Consider the following 21,685-nt stretch of genomic DNA (forward strand, 5'->3'; position numbering starts at 1 on the left):
ACTTTACAGCTCTAGCTTCAGTTAAACAACCTCTTGTCATGAGACTAGCATTATGGAATTCTTGTCTTTCCTGCTTCTCAGAAGCATGAAGATGGATTGCGTTCAGGTTTTATCAGCTTATGAGGTAAGAAAACATTGACACTAGAGTAAGCTTTGCAAACTGGATCAGCTTTCAGGCATCTGACAGTGAGTAGTTATTTACTGTCACTTCACACAGATATAAAATTTAAAAAATATTAATTGCAACAACCCACATTCAGCTGAATCACCAGAGGTAAATGCCTACATTATTTTATACATATATTTGAAAAATAATAATAAGACAATATTAAGAGCCCCCTCTTTTGTGAAAGTATAATTTCCAGATTGGTTCATACAGAGGTAAAAAAATATTTTGATTCTTTCTCATTTTTCCTAGAGGTCTGAAACAAGACTTATCAATACACATGAAAAGGCAAGAGTATTTATATAGCTTCTGGGAGAAGTATTAACTTAATGGTTCTGCTCAACAACTCGTATTTTTTCAAATGAGCAACAATTATTAAATAAAAAAGAGCCAATCAGGATACCCTCCCACAAAGGTCCTCTGTGAATGGCAGAAGAAAATACCTGGATTACCCACAACTGAAGCTGAAGGTTTCCTGGACTATCAACAAAGATTAAATAAATCAACTGAATGTTTTGTCAAGGTGGTGACACAATCTGCAATTTGTTTCATATTGCCAATATATGCCTAGTTCAAACTATGAAGTTCACATGCACATTGAGAGATGAGCAATCAGATCAGTATTCTCACTGAAATAAATGGCATGTGGCAGGTCACTGAACCTTTCAAACCAATTGTAAAAAACAGAACTGAAATTTTTTCTCCTTTTTTTTTTCCTTACAGCCCAGGAGGGGTGGGAGGAGGAGGGGCAGCTGCTCACTGACAAGACAAAACTCTGAACACCAAAGCACTGCAGGTGTCAAGCATATCCCTGGCCAGCCACAATGGTATTCTGTCCCCTCTCCAGAGGAGCAGCACACAACCACCAGTATGCAATACCCCACGAGGGTTACTGGTACTGCTTGGACAACCCAGCCTCGGCCCTTTGCAATGCAGCACTCTCTGCTTTGCCTGGGATACCAACAATGTCACCTGCAAAACAGTACCACTGGCAAAAGAAACAAGTCCGTGTCAGAGCTGACAGTTCCCACCCCTATACCAGACCTTATTTTGTGATGAAAAGCATCTGTCCATGAGGACGCCCAGATCAGAGAACTGATCTGATACAAAGGCAAACAGGCAGAGTGAGGGATAACACATTCCCTTACAAATCCTGAGGGAAGCAGGTCAGTCAGGCTCATCCAAAGCATATACAGAGACTAAGATGCACAAGTGAATCACTGTACAGTAGCTGAACCACAGTAACTGATCACAAGTGTGGGAAAACTGTGGTAAAGCTCTTGAAGATGAAACCAGAATGTCTTAGCAGACATAAACCACAGTAATCCATTCATCAGCTGGACTCCAAATAGCAAATTCCTCCACAGGATTTGAACTTTACAAGAGTACAGCACTCCCAGCTTGGTTTGGTAGGATCAATCAGCCTGAATACCTTAACCATTACTGTCTTAGCATTCAATGCCCTGTCCTCACTTATATATGATAACAACTCAAAGGTGCTGAAAGTATATACAAAAATTTATTTCAAGCTTACAACTACAGAACTGACTGCTACAGAAAAGAAATTGTGCCTTTGAGCTGCTTCCCAAATTCAGCAGATGACATACCTTTTTTCTAGATCTTTGATTTTCTCCCTTAGAGGTGCAACAGCCTAAAATAAAGGAAAAACATTTAATCTTTGAAGAATTAAACAAGATCCACATCACAAAACATGCACATAGGAAGTTGCCTTAGAGCAAAAATCATAGCGAACAGTCTCCTATGCAGATCTTTACTGAAGACATTCCAGGAAACTTACATTTTATAAGCCTCCTTTACATAAAAAGAATCTTGAACCCTTTCCACCAAAAATCAAATCACCTATAACAGTGTGAAATGAAATCCCTCAGCTTACCACTGAAAACAAAACATCTCAAGGCTACGAGTACCATAGTCTTGACAAGGACATTCAATGTTATGATTCCTATTTGGCAAACTGGAGTCATAAGTGACTTGTCTGAGGTTGTCAAAGGTAGTCTATATCCAGCAACAGCACAGTGGGACAGTAATTTAAACCTCAACTATTTAAATGGACAACAGGTAAGCACACAGAGGACACAGGCACAGAGAGAAGGACATTAGCTCCAGTGAAATGACTGTAGTTCTCTCAGAACATGCTATGCAAATTTTAAGATACATCGTGTTTAAATATCTAAATATGTTGTACATCATGATTTGAGGGTGTATTTAGGCTTAAGAAAATACTCAAAGAAAATCTGTTAGAAAATATGGTTCACCTACCAAGTTTTCATGGCTTTACAAGAGAGAATCACTTAAGCTGGCATCAGTTTCAGTTTCTTTATCACAGGACCCAAATTTCTAACAGTCTTGCTGAATTTCAGCAGGAGTCCCTGAACTCTTGTTTTTAAGTTTACTAAAGCCTTGTCATAAAATTTAGCTTCTAGGGCTATACATAAGTCAAAAGCTGTCAGAGGTTCTAACTGGTACTAAGTGGCAGCACATCAGTAACCATCACCAACTTGTTTTATACAAATACTTCTGATTAGAGCTAGACAATTCAGGAACTTCATAAACTGAATAAAGCTGCATATTTGTGTTAAAAGGAAATTATATGGTATTGTCATTTATATTCATTAAATATTTAGCTCTGGAGAACAGCAAATAGTTCTTGAAACAGTTATACTTATTCTGATAGTGTAAGACATTATACAAATACAGCTTTAAAATAAGATCCAGAAATGCCCAACTTCTCAGACCTTACAGTAACTCCGATCTACACATCGAATTTCAAGTATCTCACCATTCTTAAAACAACTGGAATTTTCACAATGCTTGTTGCAACACTTACCAGAATTAAAAAAAAAAAACCCAAACAAAAAAACAAAGAGAGAAGAATGCAAAAGATAAACTAAGAATACAAGCTCTCCATTGATTTTAAGCAATTTCAGTGGGCTGCTCACTGTGTCCAGAGGAACAACTGCTATATAAACCTGCTGGAATACAAGACACTAGGCAGACCAGACTACACTAGTACAGGAACACACACCCACACAAGGGTAAGGGGTATCAACCTCAAGGACTTCTCTATCTATTTAATACTTTGTTTTATTGTTGACTGGAAGCCTAAAACATTTGGAGCAAGATCTGTTGCACACATTCTTAATATTTCACAACAAACTGAGGCTGAAATGGAAATTCAGAGGTATTGGTACAGAAGTTCAGAACCACTAATATGTTCAGTACCCATGTCTACTTCAGAAATTGCCAGGACTTGTGCTTAAAGCATTGGCACTGCATGCCCTTCCAGCCACAAACATTGCTATCTTTGATCATTTGATCATTAGCTAAGAACAAACCAAAGCAATTTTGGACACCTTCAAATTTGTAAGGCACCTTATATATACTTCACATTTTGTAAGGGAGTCAGAGGAAAGAATGTGGGTACATCCTTTCAGTAACAAATAAAGCAGTTCTTGGGAGGATTCTACCATAGTCTCTACAGCAAATTCATCAGCAGAACTACCACTTTCAAGAAAAGTTTTAATGAAAATAAAGCAGAGTCACAGATCAGTGTTAGAAACTCCACTAGAGCAAAGAACAGTTAAAAACCAGAGGTACAGACAGAAACCTAATGCTTTGAATGGTTTTAGCATAATGAAGAGTAAGGAGAGAAAACTAAATATAGCCCTTCAATATGAAATGAGTGAAATGGAGTCCTCAAGATAAAACAGATTACAACTATTAGAAAACTAACCTCCTCTATTCTACTTTCCACCTTCTGATCCCCATTTTCTTGAAGAGACCTGTTGGCAAGAACAGAAAAAAAGTAATCCATACCTAAGCAATAACAGCTCCACTGCACCTGCATCACGCTAAAACAGCATCCTCAAAGCATCCCGAGTTAGTATTATTTCAAAGACATAATTAGAACGACTTAAAGTGGATGGTCTAATTTCCATTGAAATCCATCAGTTTGGCAAAAACTGAACCAAGCCCACAGGAAAGAACAGTAATAACAAAAATGACATTCATTTTACATAGAAAATAAACTTCATTTTAGAAAAGTGTCTAATTATTGGTTTTGAATGTAACTTTATTGTGCAAAGGTCTCTTTGAGGGTCTCTGCTTACTGTATGCTGACAAAACATTTTCCCTTAATGCCACTACAGTATCAATCAAAGAGAGAAGGGCAAAAGTATCTCACTTTGACTTCGAACTTTTCCAAACACATGGGAAAAAACCCCCCAACTGCACTAAAATGTGTCTTCAGCAACCGCCTGATGGGCAATACTGACTTTTCACACAAATGTTACTCATTTGAAATGAGGCCAAGGATGAAGTATGTCGTGGTAACTTGTGAAAACAGAGTACTGTCTAAAAGGCCAGTGTCTTGCACAGATCTGTGTGGTCTTATTTAGCACCTGATTGTGTAAAGTGTCTCAGTTGTGTTCACTCTTGAGTAAATTTGTAGAAATGTAGAATATGTATTTTTAAAGTCTACCTCTTGTATCAAGGTTATGCAATTTTCCTTACACTTGTGTAATTATATATTTTTTTAAATGAAACCTTCTGAAAGGGGAATTATTTATCTCACAGTAGTAAGTTTTTGCATACTAGAGGATTCATGGGTATCCAACATAAAATGGAGTTCTTTCAAGTGAAAAACAGAGGGCCTTTACTTGGGACCTGAACTCATTACACCTACAGGAACAGAAGATCCTTTGTTAAGCAGATATATTTATATATATACACCACACTGTTACAAGTAAGAGCAACGATCCCCTTCATAACCCTCTGTAAAACTCTCACCTTTTTAAAAAGTCAGCTCACCTATTACTGAGGCAAAGACCTTACCAGCCAGATTTATTTTTATCTCTAAAGAATACAGTAAATTCCTACACTAAGACAAACATTCCCTGAACTATCTTTTCAAACCAAGTTGTCATTTGTTGCATTAGTGGCAAATAAAACTCCTGCAGCTTCCATAGAATGAATTTACTATAAGGAAGCAATATTAAGCTATCCTGGTGGATTTTGAAAATGTTTTCCCAAGTAACAGAAATTTACAAAAAACTATGCAAACAACTGTGGAACAGATAGCCTTTCCTGTCTTATAAGTGAGCATGGAAAATTTGGAAAAACCCTCAGAATTTTAAAAGGTCCCCTCAAAAATAGTTCCTGCTATTTTTTATTCACAAATCCTGGAACTCAAGGACTGGCACTCTGCAGTTTATTTTTTAATGAGAATTTCCTCCTAACAAAGACAATCCTTGTTGGCTGAGGATCAACATCAGACCTTCAGAAATAATTTTCCCCGTCAACAGCTCTATAAAGGACATCTCAAATAATAATTCAGATGAAGGTAGTGGCAGAATTTGTAAGGATGGCTTATCAGGGAATAAACACCCTGGATCCCACACCCACCCGCCCTCCTCAAACCTCTCTCTGAGGTTCTTGTCCTTCGTTAAGAAATGCTCAGCTGCTCATGAAACAGCTGCTAAGCTGCCGTAGTTCGCTGGTCATGACAACATGGTAATCTAAATGATATTCCCATCTGCAAGCCACAGCAGCCCAGCAGCTGTTTGCCTGACAGCTGAGCACTCTTTGCAGCAACAGTGGGAAACTATAAGAGGAGCAGAGTGGACCACTTGGGATAGGAACAGACTCCAGGGTAAGCTGTCCTGGGTGAATTAGAGCCTAGAGAAAATTCATATTTTTTCTTATATTGTCTCAAACTTTCCTTACTGTGTGCTGCTAAGCGTAGCAACAGAATACCAAAACCCTTTACTAGCAAAACAGCATAGTAAAATATTTTGTCCTCTATATACAATGACTTTGCTGTAAGGAATAAGCTGTCCTCATACTCTTCAATTTCTTTTGCAGCTGTGAATTTTCCTGGAGGACAAACTCACATGCAAGCAGAAATGTGAAAATCTGAATGTTTTGCAAACATATTGCTTGTCTTTCTATTTCTAAAAGAAAAAATTCTAGGGGACAATGCAGGATTTTCTGCTTTTCAGCAGTTAAACCACCAGATTCTCTACCAATTAACTGTGGAGGAGGAAAAACTCTCCAAAGCACATTTCTGATTCTAGGTACAGAAATATAATAATAGCAAGCAGTGGAGAATGTGCTGCTCTTCAAAATTTAAGCCCACATTATCACTGAGGTACAGCCACATTTGTGCTGAGGAAAAGCAGAATCCAAGCCCATGCAACCAGGTATGCCAACCAACTGGCCAAAATCAGAAGATGAATTTGTGCAAAAAAAGGCAGATGATGAAGTGTGAGTAAAATCCTGGGCGAGATCTATAGCAAACATTCAACCATTTTTGAGACAGAACACTTTGTATTTAAAAAAATGGTATCAGCTGCTTAGCAACCACCCAAACAACAGCGTCAGCTGCTGTTTTTCTCTCTACTTTGTATATATTGATAGAAAAGGTAAGTTAATTTTATTACACATAAGGATATTCAATACAAAAATTATATACATTACCTCATATTGACAAAGTTTCCCCATACAGCTGGAAAATAAGAGAAAAAACATTACAATATCATATAGCAGTACATGAGGTCATTTTTTTCCTATTATCATCAGAAAGCATTTAAGACAATATTAAGTATGTTAATCACAAATTATCTAAGTAAGTTACATATACACACCCCCCAAGTGTCTAGAACACAGTTTTAGAGTACGGGTGGAATTCTGATGAGATTACATGAGACGGTAAAAAATATGCAGGAATTATCTAAACTGTAATTTGTTACTGCACACAGATTAAAAAAACCAGAACACTCAACTTATTTATTACGGATGTTGGAAAAAATGACAAGAACACTAAAGAAGCCTTGTAGACCTGAACCACACAAATTGGAAACTGCAGAGTCACAAAAGACTGGCCACTACAGGTGAGAGCTGAACCAGTCCAAAGAGGTGCCACAAGAGTCCTGCATTAAAGGTAGCAAGTGCTTGTATGCACATATGTTCTTTTAAGCAATGCAACTTTTAAAATGCCTCAGTAAGCAAACAAAATTTCTTTATTACTGTTTGTATGGAAAAAGTTTTATAGAAAGATAAATCACAATGTAAAATTGAAAACCAAAGATGTACCAGATGTTTTTAGGTTCACAAAAGATTCAGCTGCCCAAATTACTTTCTACTAGAAAAAAAAAAGTCTGAAACTGATCAGGGTTTAGGTGATTATAAGACGATTATCAGAACATTGAGTTTCCTTTTAACTTTCAACTAAGACACAGAATACAGTTTAAAGTGAAAAAATGAGAAGCCATAAACCAGGCTACACTGCCAAGGAAGACTTGACAATTTCACATCATCAAGATAAAACAAGGTTAACATGGAACAGTTATGTAAGGGACTCTGCAAAACAAGCAACACAGGAAATATACCCCAAATATGTCCAGAAAAATCATTCTGGAGTTGCTCTTTAAGAGACGAGGCTCAAGCTAAGGAGCCAAATTACACTGGGTCTTAGGGAGTAGCCTATATGCAGTATTAACATACATACAGAAAGCTTCTGAAGTGTCCACAGATTTTGCAAGCTGTATTGCAGGTCTCGAGTAGCAGCTAGTAAAGTATTTTGCCTACCTTTAGGCTCTGCACGTACATTTCCATCACTATTACCCAATGAGCTCAAGCAGAGGATGAGGTGTTACAGAAACAAAACAAAAACCACTGCTACAGTCACAGGTACCTTCCAGGCAAGAGGAGAAATGAAACATTCCCAGGAAGGAGGAGTGGGGAGGACACAAATGAGGATTCAGTAATGCAGTTGTTCTAGCCTTTAGGGGATGGCAAAGCTACTGAACTGTTCCTAAGTGCTGAGTGCTGCTGAGTAACTCAAAGTGTAATTCAAAGGAATCCATGACAAGACTATGAAAGAAGCTGTAGGAGGGCCCTGTGATATCTGTAGTGATATCATAAAACCTCCTCTCATCTTCTGGGCAAAAGATAGGGAAGCTTTATATTAGAACAAATGATTCATAAAATCCAACTGAATTTTTAAAAAACCCTGGATTTTGTGTTAACTAGATAAAGTAAATTTAATGTGGGGGAAAAAGGGATACAGTGCTGAGCACAGTTAAATTCAAGTTATCTACCCTCTGGCTAGGATTTTAGAATTATGTATGATAACATTAATGGAAAAACACTTTTGTTTCTTTCAGTGAACAGTGACGATCTGGCAGTTACAGGTACAGAATTCTCCAGTTAAACACAACTGAGCTACACTTACAATGAATAATTTTTCTGGGCTAGAGAAACCCATACAAATAATCTAAGTGGTTATGCAGTGGCAGGAAGCATCTGGGTTTAGCTGGTAAAGTAGGAATTGATTGGGGAAAAAAAAGAAAAAAAAAAGAACTGCCAGCTGCAACACAAATACCACCCTCCCAGTTTTGCTGCAAAGACAGTGCAGCCACACTGCATACAAGGAACTGGCTTCCTAAAGAAAACATGTGACTTGCATGTACTCAGCGTCCACAGCAGGGAAGGGATTCACATCCTTCCAGAAACACTGTTTGATATCCTAGTTCTGTTGGAGTACATGACTAGTTGCATTAAACTTTTACGAAGCATATCTGGGTACCACTGAAAAAAAAAAAAATTAAAAATTGCAAAATTAACCACAGAGGAACTATCACACAGAGCTATCTGAAGAACCCTGAAGTCTCTCATGTGTAGAGAGACATTGCAAAAACTCGCTTCAACATACTGACTGTCCTCATAAAGGATTCTGAATGCACAGTTCTAAAAAGGATCTTTTTGGCTACTGGTGCTCACATGGAGCTTACACCAAGGTTGAAGGGATCAGAGCTAAGATTTCTGTACAAGAGTGGAAATAAGGTTTGGCTGTTTTTCTTCCAAATACACAGCTGTTTATATAACGAGCTTACCCAGCAGCAGAACCAGCAGCACAACTCTGGCTCACTGAGGATTTCCTTGTCCTAAAGGTTATGTCAAGGCCAGTCTGACATTCAGGCAAGAATGATGGAAACATAGAGGTAAGTAGGTCCAAATCAACAAGCAGAACGATGAAAATCCTTACAGGCATCACAAAACCACTTGACAGGCTCACCAACTTCAAGCCCCAAAAGCTGCCAACATGGATGGTTAAAAAAATCTTCCACATCAGCAAGGTCGTGAATTGGGCATTACACATAAACCCAAGTTTCCAAAAGCACGAGAGTCCTAACGGACCATCTTTGACCAAACACTAACAACCCAGGAGCTCACTGTAAAAAACAGTTTTAAAAATTCAAGTCTAAAGCCAAATCTTTTAAGCCAAAAAGTATTAATCCAGGATAATAGTCCTGTGCCAATTCTCAGATTGTAGAGATTTAACACCCTCACCTCGCACAGCCATACAGTAAATCCTCTATGAAGATCTTCCTACTCATCCAACTAGAGAGCATTCACAAACAGTCTTCCTGCCATCTACTGAACCTCTGTGCAAGGGAAGAATTCATGATTCATTGGACTAGACAGAAGCTTGTAACCTAACAATTAAGACACTCACCTACAAGAAAAAGAGACAGAGGTTCCACTTATTCTTTCAAAAACTGATTGTAAACTTCACCCAGTGGCTGATTAAGGTCATAGTAAGTTGCCATTAGGGAAGTCGTTAGAATATCTGAATTGTGGTAAGACACATTAAAGCCTGGTTTAATGGCCTGTAGGAGGAGTCAAAATACGACTACACCTATCTGTTTTGAGGTGTGTTTTCCCCTTTGCAACCTTTCCAAAAAATGAGAGAAATAATTTTTATTGAAGCATTTTTTCAAGGTTAAATTGGAAGTACCATGAAGAGCAAAATACATTAGTCATTAATCATTCCAACAGACATTACACTTTAAAGTGATAGCTTCCAGAGAAGAACAACACACCTTGAGTGAAATGATGAAGAACTCTCTAAAGAGCCTCTTCGAGAAAAAAGATTTGTTTCTTAATGCACTAATTGCAGTAGTGTCATTAAAGAGGTATCTGACTAAAGATTAATCACTCAGGGTTTTCAGAAAACCCCAATATTTTTTTGTTTCTTTCCCAGCCTCTGAGGTTAAGCTGTAACTATTTGGCAGGCACAGCCTTACATTAAAATTGTTGTAGATTTTCCAGACTTCTCAAACCTACCTTAAACAAAAGACAATTAGTCACATATGAGTAAAGAATGCCGCCTTTTTTTTTTTTAACTGAATATATTTACATTCCTGGAAATTGAAAAGTTTGTTTAGTTTTTCTCAAGAAGCCTCTTTCTGAAATGATGCTGGATGCAGAGGAGTGCAGTGACTGGGATACTGTCAGCAAAGGAATATTCCAGGAGCTATCCTTTGGATACAAACCAACCCTGCCTGCATTAAGTAAAAAAAACCAACCAACCAAACAAAAAACCCAAACAAACCAAACTACAAAATCTATTAAATCACACTTGAAAAATACAACAGAAATCCCAAGCACTTGGCTGAAGTTTTGCTGAGTATCTAATATTAAATGGACAGTACCCTATCACAGTCAGACTTTTAACTCTGATCAGCTGCACTTCATAGCAGGCAAATGTTATCTTTCCAGATCCTCAGAACACAGGATAGGATGTATATTTTCACCTGAATGTCCTTTGCACCTGTCATCTGCAATAATACTTTTTGTACAGGTTTCTATAAAATACAGATTACTACGCTACGAGAACCTTGCATGTTGTATTTAACTCATCCACAATGGGTTGGGGAACCAGAAAAATAACACTGTCACAACCTGAAGGTGGGAAAAAACACAATCCTAAAAGAAGTCTATACCTTTGTCCCTCTTCTCTGAGTCTCTTTAAAAGGCATTAAAATCAAGTCATAAACTATCACAAGTCCTCAACAGTACTACACACTCAATTTGAAATTATAAGCGACAACACTAGTTTCAGCATCACATATATTTTAAAACAGATGTTTTAAGAAGCAAAACTATGATGCCCATTAGAGAGCCAACTGTACCAAAAACCAGATGCAATTTCTTTTAAAACCATTTTCTTTCCCAATTGCTTTGTTGTTTGCATTTTCAGGACACTCTGTTAAAGAAACTTTTACACACACTTTTTTCTAAGTAGATTAGCATTTTAGCTGAAAGCACCGGAATTTTTCCCTGTATCGCCCTCTTTTCAACTTCTGCTCCTCAGAATAAAAAGACTATAAGGTAATGTTTGCTACAAACAGATTTCGCTATCAACAGAAACAGCATGGAGGAATAATATGAATTGATATACAGTCATAATCTGAATTTCTAGAGCAAATTCATAAGCTCTGAACAGCCAAAGTGAATTGCTTCAGTCAAACTTTCCATTTCAGAGAGGTGCAATGGCATTCAAAAGAGTGGGGTTATTTTGGGGTTATTTTGACTCTCCACAGTCACTCAGCAACTTCAGTCTCCCAGAAAAAATAAGGTTTTTGTTTCCAGATAAAGTAAATAATGTAAAGAAAACAATTCTTTCCTTTAGGAAACTTACTTCCCACACAAGACCTTGTGGCTAAATTGGAGAAATATGAGTTTGATGGACTGCTCAAGAGATGGCTGCTGGGTGGCTGCATCCAGGGCTCAATGCCCAAAGGGAGATCAGTAACAATTGGTGTCCATCAGGGGTGTGTATTGAGTCCAGTACTGCTCAGCATCTTTATTAATGACACAGACATAGCAATTGAGTGCATCCTCAGCAAGTCTGCAGATGTTAACTGAGCTGTTAAGGGTATTGAGGGAAGAGATGCCATCCAGAGGGACAGTGACAAGCTTAAGGAGTGGGCAAACACGAACCTCATGAAGTTCATGGTGAAGTGCAAGGTCCTGCACCTGGCTTGGAGCAACCACCAGTATCAGTACAGACTGGGTTACAAGTGGACTGAGAGGAGCCCTGTCAAGAAGGTCTTGGGGGTACTGGTAGAAAATTTGGACATGAAAAGGCAACATGCACTTTCAGCTCAGAAAACAAATCATATGCTGGACTGCACCAAAAGAATTGTGGTCACCCCATCAACTGAGGTAATTCTTGCCCTCTACTCTCATGAGACACCACCTGCATACAGCTCTAGGGCTCCCAGGACAAGAAACACATTGACCTGTTAAAGAGGGTCCAAAGGAGGGCCACAAAATATAGTCAGAGGGACGAAACACCTCTCTTATGAGGACAGGCTGAGAGAGTTGGCTGGGAGAGCCTGGAGAAGACAAGGCTCTGAAGAGACCTTACTGTGGCCTTACTTAAAAGGGGTTTATGAGAACAATGAAGAAAAACTTTCTACCAAGGCCTGTAGTGACAGGACCCTTAAGAGGCACTGGTGTTAGCCTGAAAGAGAGTAGGTTTAACTAAGATGCGAGGAAGCAATTCTTTACTATGAGAGTGGGAAACCACTGGAACAGGTTGCCCAGAAAAGCTGTGGATGGCCCACACCTGGAAACAAGGTGAGGCTGGACAGGGCTCTAAGCAACCTGTTCTACCGAAAGATGTCCCTGCCCATGGCAGTGGGGGGCAGGACTAGATGATCTTTAAAGGTCCCATCAAATGCAAACCATTCTATGACTTGGCCAATGTATTTCAAACTGCCTTTATAGTCTATATTCCATAACAAAACCGTCTCAGTTGTATTCCATTTGTAATTCCAGCAGTATGTTAATTTGCTTTAGAAAATTATTTTACTGATGAGAGTATTTTGCAATATTAGTGGAGATAACAACATTCAATTACTAACCATAACTTTGTATTAAGAAATGTCACCTTCCTGAGTGAAGTTTATGATTATGCCTTCGGGGAACATACAACAACTTGAATATTAAAAAAGATTAAAAAAAAATACACCTCTGGTAAGTCTACACAGACCTCTGTATGGAAAATAGTTCTTCTTGGTATATTCCCTGAACTGATGCCTTGCTCAACAGTAAAGTTCCTGGCCCAAATCAAAGACAGCAGATAGGAACTGTAGCTTTTCCCACGTGAGAAGTATCTTACACACAAGGACACAGGGTTTGCTAAGGGAAAGATGCTCTCTATCTTGGACAGGACCACCACCACTCTGTGTCAACCCTTCAGCTAGTCATCACCTAGCAAAACAAAGGCAATACAATCACCAGGAAGTTCCTCTACCCTCTCTTAAGAACAAACACTTAAACCTTGGCAAACCAATACCCTCCTACAGCTGTGAGATATAACATTATGCAAATTTTCTTTCTTTACAAGAGTTAATGGAGCTTCATACTGGATGGGAAGGTAGCCAAGGATACTTTTTCTTACATTTCAATTAGCATCATCACTTTATGACTGAATTTTGCTCTTAGTTTCCCAGATGGAAAATTCTCCTGAAATTTTCTATTAAGTCTTTTTTCCAGCTCTCTGTTCACTGTTACTACTCCCTCCTGTTTTGTATCTTCAGCATATCATTCTTTACCACTGCTCCTCCACTGACCCAACTGTTGACTGCTAAGATTGTTTTCAGTGGACTCACAGAATGTTCCAATGGTCAGCACTGTAACTGAAACAAACTCACTTTTCCCACCCCCCTTTCACAAACCCCTTCAGGAAAGTTGGTGCAATAACCCCCACCTCTCCCTCTCTACAGTCCATAAACGAGATGCTGAAAACTACCAGTTTCAACCAAACTCTGCTTTGGTCAACCAACCTTAGAAAAAAAGAAACAAGCAATATAAATGTCAGGGAAATAGCCCCCTTTGCAAAAAAAGAGGGTAAAGATGGTGAAAGCTCTAAGAGTGCTCATCCTTGAGTAGAATGATGACAGCATTGTCTCCTGCACATGCTGCAGAAGAGACAAATACTAAGTGGAGATAAAAGATTAAAGACAAATATTAAATGGAGATAAGAGAGGAACTATAAGATTAATTTCTCCAGGATGCCAAAAATTATTTTAAAACATCATGGCTAGCAAGGCATAGTCAGAGTCCATCTATTCCTGACAAACAACTGAAGTGTGAACAAATTTTCATACGCTACACAAGTACAGCTAGTTGCAAGCCTGATGAACAGGGAACTGGAAGCTGTTACGACAGTGAACTTATTTACATAAACCCACAAATGAAAGGCAGCTCTGCAGGGCACAAACCCAGCCAGCAAATGTTTTGGGTTTGACTTGTTTTTTGGTGGAGAATCTATGGCATGCTGACACTAAAAGAAAGCAAGCCTGATGTCCTATACAACCATTTCTAACTCTTCCATGGCCAATCAATCCTGACATCCAGTTATAAAATGGCTGGGGAAGAAAAATTTCTGATGTTGAATAACATTGAGACAGCATGAAGCAATAGGACAGGGCCAACTTGATAACTGCTTTTCTATTACAAAAAGTGGAAGTAAAAGCTTATCAAAACAAAACATTAAGTAGCATTTAACCTTTGTTTTGAACATATGCAAGACAAGCAACATGTGAGGGGCTGGTAAGATTCAAACTGAAAAGCTCACACACACCTTGATATTTTGAGAAGAGAACGTTGCGTTCTTCCTAGCTGATGAAAATCTGACAAAAACAAATGGCTAATCTTGTAAAACGAAGGATAACAACCATGGAAACTAACAATGCTGTGAAAAGTCAAGCCACTATACTACAGGATGTACTTCCCTCACATTATTTTGACATTTCATTTTTAAGTTGTTCCAATAGTTGTGCTATAATTTATCTTACAAAGGAAATGAGGTCTTAAGCTTGGATCTCATGACAGCACCCTACTATTCCATTTTCCCCTTGGAAAAGGAACAAGGCTACTGATATACTTCCCGAGAACCATTTGATCTACAAATGAGTAAAAAGAACTGTTCTACTTTACCAGAAATAGAGCTCTTAACTTTTTCATTAAGAACACGCAACTGCTGTGTCATATGAAAACATCAGTAGATTATTTACAGTAGCATCAAGATTAAAGCAAACCATGCAGACTGATGAGCTCTGGTCTTTAAATCCCGGCTACAAGATTTCAAGTGTATTTCCAACAACTGAAATAAGCTCCTGATTCTGCAAAGACAGTACCACTGAAGCATGGTAGCATGTCCATATAAAGCTGAATAAACATCTAAAACTTCCAAGGGAGCTGAGTTTAAGGCATCTATGTATTGACGTTCCAACACATGAACAGATGGGATTTTTAAAAACAAAAGAAAACTCCTGGCCTGTATATAAGTTATTCATATTGTGGTGACACTGAAGTTTTTTAACATTATCCATTTAATTGACTGCTATTTTATGATCTGTCTATATTTCCCATTACAGACAATAAAAATCAATTAAACCCACTTCACCTGTTTATAATCACCTCATGTTCTGAAGCCATGGTTTTACAACAGTTTTAAGTTGAAGTGGAGCCCATGACTGAAAGAACTTGTTTCAGCCACCTCCACATGCCCCTCCACCCTACTTTGGTTAGCATTAGCACTCCTGCACTATTTTGCTGGGGGTTAAATCAGAGGAAAGTTGGAGCAGAACACTTTGTCCCTTTAAAAGGGCAATGCAAATTCAACCTCTGAGCAAGGTTTCCCACTATATGTAGTACAGTATAGCCGTGCAATGTTCACAGAAGAAGACAGCACTGAGGGTGAGTCAACAAAGCTAATTATGAAGAGTATTAAAAAAAAAATTGAGTAGCAGTCTGACATTACAGAGCAATCCAGACAGCTTGTAGCTGCAGTATCTCCAAATTCATCACCTGGGCAATGGGGAACAACAAATCCCCTTTCACCCAGGGCCTACAGGAAAGGTAAAGTGAAATGCTAAACTTTATTCACTTCATTTTCCCAGGAAATAGTTGCTTAAGTTATAGCAGTTTTTAATTGCCTGCTGCATAGAAATGCTTCTTTTGACTTCTATTTTTATACATACAAAGCATGCATAGCACACTGTTTCAAGTGAATGATTTTTTAAAATTAATATAAGTTAGATTTACAGAAATGAGGCATCAAATGCTACCTTAATCCAAATTCAAATCCAAATCCAAAGCAAGGATCTTTCTGGCTCTAAGTGCTACTGGGGAAACCAGTGAAGTCTATAAAAGAGTTCTAAGGATCTTTAATATGATCCTGACTGTGTATCTCATGCCATGGCGGTACTTCCACCAAAGTAAACAAGACTCCTTCAGAGAGAGTCTCCTAACTGCAGACCTGCAAAGCACATGATGGCAACACTGCCAACAGCACTGCCAGCTTCCCATTCTACCACTGTGCACCACCTCCTCAAGGTGGGCCAAAACAGCTGTCGAATACCCACACTGTCAAATGGCTGTAACACAAAAGGGGGATCTCAGTCCAGACCAGTTCCTTCATCTGGTCCACAACAAAGAAATTTCAGTCATTGTATGATGTGGAGCAGAGATACCCAAGACAGCCCAGTCATCCACCAACTTGTGGGACATTACCAAGAGGGCCACTCAATGAGTCCTGAGAGTGAAATAGTTCACAGCCTTTCAACCGTCTGCAAAAAGTTCTTTCTCTAGTTTGCAAACTCGCACAGAGAAGTTCTTCAGGCATCTTTGTAACAAATTTGCATTTAAAGGCAAAACATTCCTATGAAGTAAGACATTTTTCTAAATGATACTCCCAAAACATTTGCTCAGGGTTTCACACACAGGCTGACAAAATGGCACTATTTAAAAAGTCCTATCCTCTAGCTCACAAAAAAATAACGTACTTGCCAACTATTTCATTCCCTGTAAAATGTGCTCCCAGTCTGAATGCCCATGCCCTAATACTGAATGGAAATTCATGGAAAGGAGGCGCACAGCCTAAAAACACTTAGTCATTTGGAGAGTACTTCAGAAAGAAGGAATGTGAGAAGTGCCAGCACATACACCTACACCAGCAGCTCAGTTTTCTCAGATTCTATGCTATTTCAGTTGGGCATTATCTGACTCCAAGCAGAGCATAGTGATGATTCAGTAACATTGTGAGGAGTACTCTTTTAGGAAATGTGAATGGGATCATAAATAATCACTCCTGTAGAAAAGCAAACAAAAAATATTCTCTCTAGAATCTGACAGACCAGTGGCATCTGCTACCATATTATACTGTGTAGCTGACACCTAAGGATTCCACTACTTTTGATCTCTAGTCAAAATACGGAAAAGCACAGCACATTAGATTTGCAAAAAACACATTCCCATCAGACACCAACGTATTCTCTTTCCAAGCCATTTTTTTTGCCACGCTGACCTGCAGTCCCTCTCCTCCTCCACTTTTTTTCTGAAACCCAAAGAACAAGTAGTCTGAAGGCTTCTCCTTAAGGCTAACTTTTACTCACAAAGCTATAAAGCAAACACCAACTACTATCCACAGAATGTAATCAATAGCTAGGTCCCAATGAGCACATCAACTGCCACTCAAATCAGTATTTTCACAGCAGCCTATTAACTTCTGCTTTGAAAACTATCATTTTTAGCAAAACATGTAAGCCTTTCAAAGTAAAAACAGACACTAAGCTGTCAGGATGCAAGGGATCTGAAGTCACTTGGACAAACAAAGTGTCCTGAAAGTCAGAGCTGAAACATAACTTCAACGGTAACAGCAGTATCTAAATAGTAAGGTCCAGTAAAGACAATAACACATGGTAATAATGGGAATTGCTGTGTTTCTGTGTTAGGAAACACCACCCCTCTGACATTACTTGTGTTGTACCTCTCCACCTTCCCAAATCCAAAGGGAGGATCCTAAATGGGATGCGCACTCACCCCCAAAGCTAGCACACCTATATGTGCTTTCAAGCATCAAGAGAATCACTTGTTCCCTACCTAAACTGACAAGGCATCTACATAGAATCTACCTGAGTCTGAAAACAAAACAGGCTAAAATAAAATAAATTAAAAATACAACAGAAAAAAACAAGAAAGGGCAGAGAGTTGACAGGACAACGTTTTAAATCCTTTTAAAATCTATCTGACTCACTCCTAGTAAGTGAAGTCATAAACATCCCCGTCACTGGCTATTCTAAGATTTTCTCAAGTACCTCTGTGCCTCTCTCCCGGCTCTTAAGACTCCAGCTACGCGCTGAGTTAATAAACAAACATTTATTTAGCCCCCGAAGGACTTGGGAGGATTTTACAAAAACCAGACACGAGGCCTACCCTGGAAAAACTTCCCTGAGGGCTGCTCACCGCTACCAGGTCGCGATCGGGGCGGACAAAGCGCGGTCTGAGGAAAGAGCGGCTGCGGAAACACTCCCTGAGCCACGTCCCGCTCGCACCGTCCCCGCAAGCCCTCGGGACGGGGCAGGGGAGCGACGACTGACAGGGACGCCCGGCGCGGCTGCCCGCCGCACTCGGGAAAGTTTCGGCAGGTCAGGGAAAGGGGGAACCCGGAGCCTCGCCGCCCAGAGCCGCGGAGAGCCCCTGCCCCGCCGGGGCTTGAGCAGCCGCGCTGCGGCACCCCCGCAACCGCGCAGCGCAACGCGGTGCGGGAGGTGCCGCCGCCACATCTTCCTCCTCCTCCTCCTCTCCCCCACGGCGGGCGGGGAGCACGGGGGGCGCCGTGCCAGCGGGCAATGAATGGCCGGGCCAGACCCGCCCCCATCCCCGCTCACTCACAGGCGACGTAGGCGACGAAGGCGAGCCCCATGAGCAGCTTCATCCTCCTGCGGTTGATGGCGGTCAGCAGGCGCAGCAGCGGCCCCTTGCTCACCATGCCCCGCGGCAGCAGCACGCAGAGCGCCGGGCACCGCCGCGGCCACCCACGGCTCCGCTCGGCCCCGCTCCGCCCGCCCCGGAACCGCCCGCGCAGGCGCAGCGGCGGCGGCAGCGCGCGCTCGCTCCCCCGCCCGCCCCTTCCCTCGCCGGCCGCGGACGCGGCCGGAGCTGTGGCGGCGCATGCGCGCGGACCGCGCTTCCCCGTAACCCCGGTTCGCGGCCGGAGCGTGTTCCCTGCAGAGCGCCCGCTTCCCGCAGAGTGTGCCCGGGGAAAAGCAGCGCGCCCGCAGCCTCCCCGTGGCCCTTGTGTGGTCTTTCAGGGTGCTTCAGGGTCGGGCGGGCTTGGTCCCCTGTCGCCTCCCACTGTGGTGGTCCTTGGGTGGTGACCTGCTGGAATGAACAGGCAGACGAGGGCATATAAATAGACAACACGTGTGTCACGCTGGCACCTTCCGTGCCTGATCTTTTGAAAGCGCCATTTCCCTCGTCCCGATGTGCTTTCCACATTTGCGCAGGTATCTGTATGGTAAGGAGAACCAGCTGGATGCGGTTCTGCAGAATCGCAGAGCACTCTTTTAAGTTGGAAGGGACCCACAAGGGTAATCAAGTCCAACTCTTGATCCTGCACAGGACAGCCCCAAGAATTACACCAAGCCTGAGAGCATTGTTCAAATGTTTCTGTCAGGCTTGGTGCTGTGACCACTTCCCTGGGCAGCCTGTTACAGTGCTTAACCACCCTCTGGGTGAAAAACCTTTTTGTGATATCCAACCTAAACCTCCCTGACATAACTTCAGGCTATTCCCTCGGGTCCTGTCATTGGCTGCCAGAGAAAGGAGGTTAGTGTGTGCCCCTCCACCATGTGAGAAGTTGTAGACTGTGATGAGATCTCCTCTCCAGGTACACTAGGATGACCCTGTTTGAGCATGGAGGTTGGACCAGATGACCCATTCTGGTGCCTTCCAACCTTGCCCTTTCTGTGATTCTGTAAATGAAAAATGTGAGGATTTCCCCCTTCTCCCCCACACCCCTACCAAGTAATAGTTTATGAATTTGCTTCTGTTCAGGATAACAAGATTGCAGTTGCTTTAAAACAGCTTACATTTTTACTGCAGCTTCTATCCGAAGTCCTTGTGACCTGTTGCAAACTGCAGATTGATATTTGCCTGGCATGGTAGGCACCTTCCTCATGTCAAAACATGTTCTCCTGCCAGTAGATAACACTTAATCCGAAGAGAAATCTCCCTCCACAACCTGACCTTTGCCTTAAGTAGTATGGCCTCCACACAGTTTGTAGGAGATATTCTTTCTCACACTTGCCTCCCACAGGAGAACACTGTGAGAGCAAGTGCTCTTGAATTAAATTCTTATTTTCGGTGTAGAAATGCAGCTTGTTTACACCAAGTAACTATGACCTCAGTCAAAAAGAGGCTCACACAGTTAACAAGAGTTAACCACTTCTTATTATAAGGAGTAAAGTCAGTGAAACAAATGTGTGTCAGAAGGATAAGCAAGTGATTTAGAATATCCCCCCTGTGTGACCCATGGAAGAAAAGGGACTTTTTCAGGAAGCCTTGAGAATTGAGATTTCCTAACCTTGGGCTCTGATTATAAAGCCACTCCTTTCCTCTTGATTTTTGTTTCTTTGATTTGTGTTTGCTATACCTAACTTGCAAGTTCATTCCACTGCTTCTTGCTACATGGAGTAAAGGGAATAATAGATCATAATTTAAAACATCATCTAGCTCCAAATGCATCTTGCATAGTAATCTCTCAAAAAGCAGCAGAGTTTTATACCAGCAGTAAATTTGGCCATCAAAAAGCTACAGTTGAACAGTGCTGCATGAAAGCTAGAGAATATTACAGGATATATTCATATGCACAGTACAAAATCCACGAGCCTGTAGGGGTACCCAAGACGCTTTTAACAGTTGCCCTGCCCTAAGCTGGGCTGCACAGTCTGTGACTCAATCACACTGCCTGCATAAGGCACCTTGCTTAGTCTTCAGGCCAGTTTTGCTGCAGAAACATGTTGAGACAGGCTGCAATTGGTGAAAATGTGAAAAGGAGAGCAAAGGAGCAGGATGCACTGTGGAACTTCACGGTGGAGGAGACTTGAACTCCACAGGAGGCAGGCAGACCATGCTCTCTGCAGGGCCAGCTGTTTGTCATGTGTGACACCAGGGCCAGCTGTGTTTATGTCACTCTGCAAGTGAGACAGAATGTGTCTAACTTAGCTGCAGAGGAATGACTGTAAGTCTGTCCCATCTCAACTATAACTGTAGACATGTACCTTAAAAGTACTATAAATTTCTCCAGACTCATGATGGTCAACAGCAGGGGCATTTATTTCAGGGTACAGCTGGTCACATTCACAGCCTTGTGCCAAGGACTGGCACCAATAGCAGAGGTTCTGGTATGCAGTGGCTGCTAGGTATGCCAAGACAGGGATGATACAGTTTTGAGTGCTGAGTCTTAGTGTGCTATAAATCAGGTAGCAGGCATCCATCTGCCTTTGGGTCATTATCTTAGTCAGTCTGATTGCATGACATCAGCTAATGGCAGTCTTTACTGAGATGGTTTGCAGGCAGTACACCCTGTCTTTCACACTGCAGTTTTCAACTTCAGTGATGAAAGTGCTTTATGAGAGCATTTTGATTTTTTTTGTTCACTAAACCACAGCCTGTAACACAATGGGAGGTTTTAAATGATGGAATTTTAAAATAGCTTTCGATAATGATTAAAAATATGAATACACAGGTATATCTACCTGAACAACCAGTATGAGTTTAGAATTCACAGCACCCCTGCAGTGTACTTTTCTTTGATACCAGATCAAAGCTATGCAATTACCTAGCTGTTGTTCC

General features: G+C 40.8%; 1 protein-coding gene across 2 annotated transcripts in view; it reads right to left on the bottom strand.

Annotated features, from left to right (window-relative positions):
- The window catches only part of UXS1 (UDP-glucuronate decarboxylase 1), a 57,259-nt gene extending 38,358 nt beyond the window's left edge, over positions 1 to 18,901 (bottom strand). The window contains exons 1-4 of one of the 2 annotated variants that reach the window (XM_039549269.1): positions 18,722 to 18,901; positions 6,665 to 6,692; positions 3,921 to 3,969; positions 1,774 to 1,817 (exon numbers count right to left, since the gene is read on the bottom strand). In XM_039549269.1, the coding sequence (XP_039405203.1) occupies positions 1,774 to 1,817; positions 3,921 to 3,969; positions 6,665 to 6,692; positions 18,722 to 18,818 (218 nt within the window). In that variant the 5' untranslated portion in view covers positions 18,819 to 18,901. Of the gene's footprint in view, positions 1 to 1,773; positions 1,818 to 3,920; positions 3,970 to 6,664; positions 6,693 to 18,262; positions 18,455 to 18,721 lie in introns of those variants that run through there. The other variant, XM_039549277.1, reaches the window with a different exon arrangement.
- Positions 18,902 to 21,685: the final 2,784 nt, after the last annotated feature.

Source organism: Corvus cornix, chromosome 1, assembly GCF_000738735.6.
Source record: "Corvus cornix cornix isolate S_Up_H32 chromosome 1, ASM73873v5, whole genome shotgun sequence".
NCBI lineage: Eukaryota > Metazoa > Chordata > Aves > Passeriformes > Corvidae > Corvus > Corvus cornix.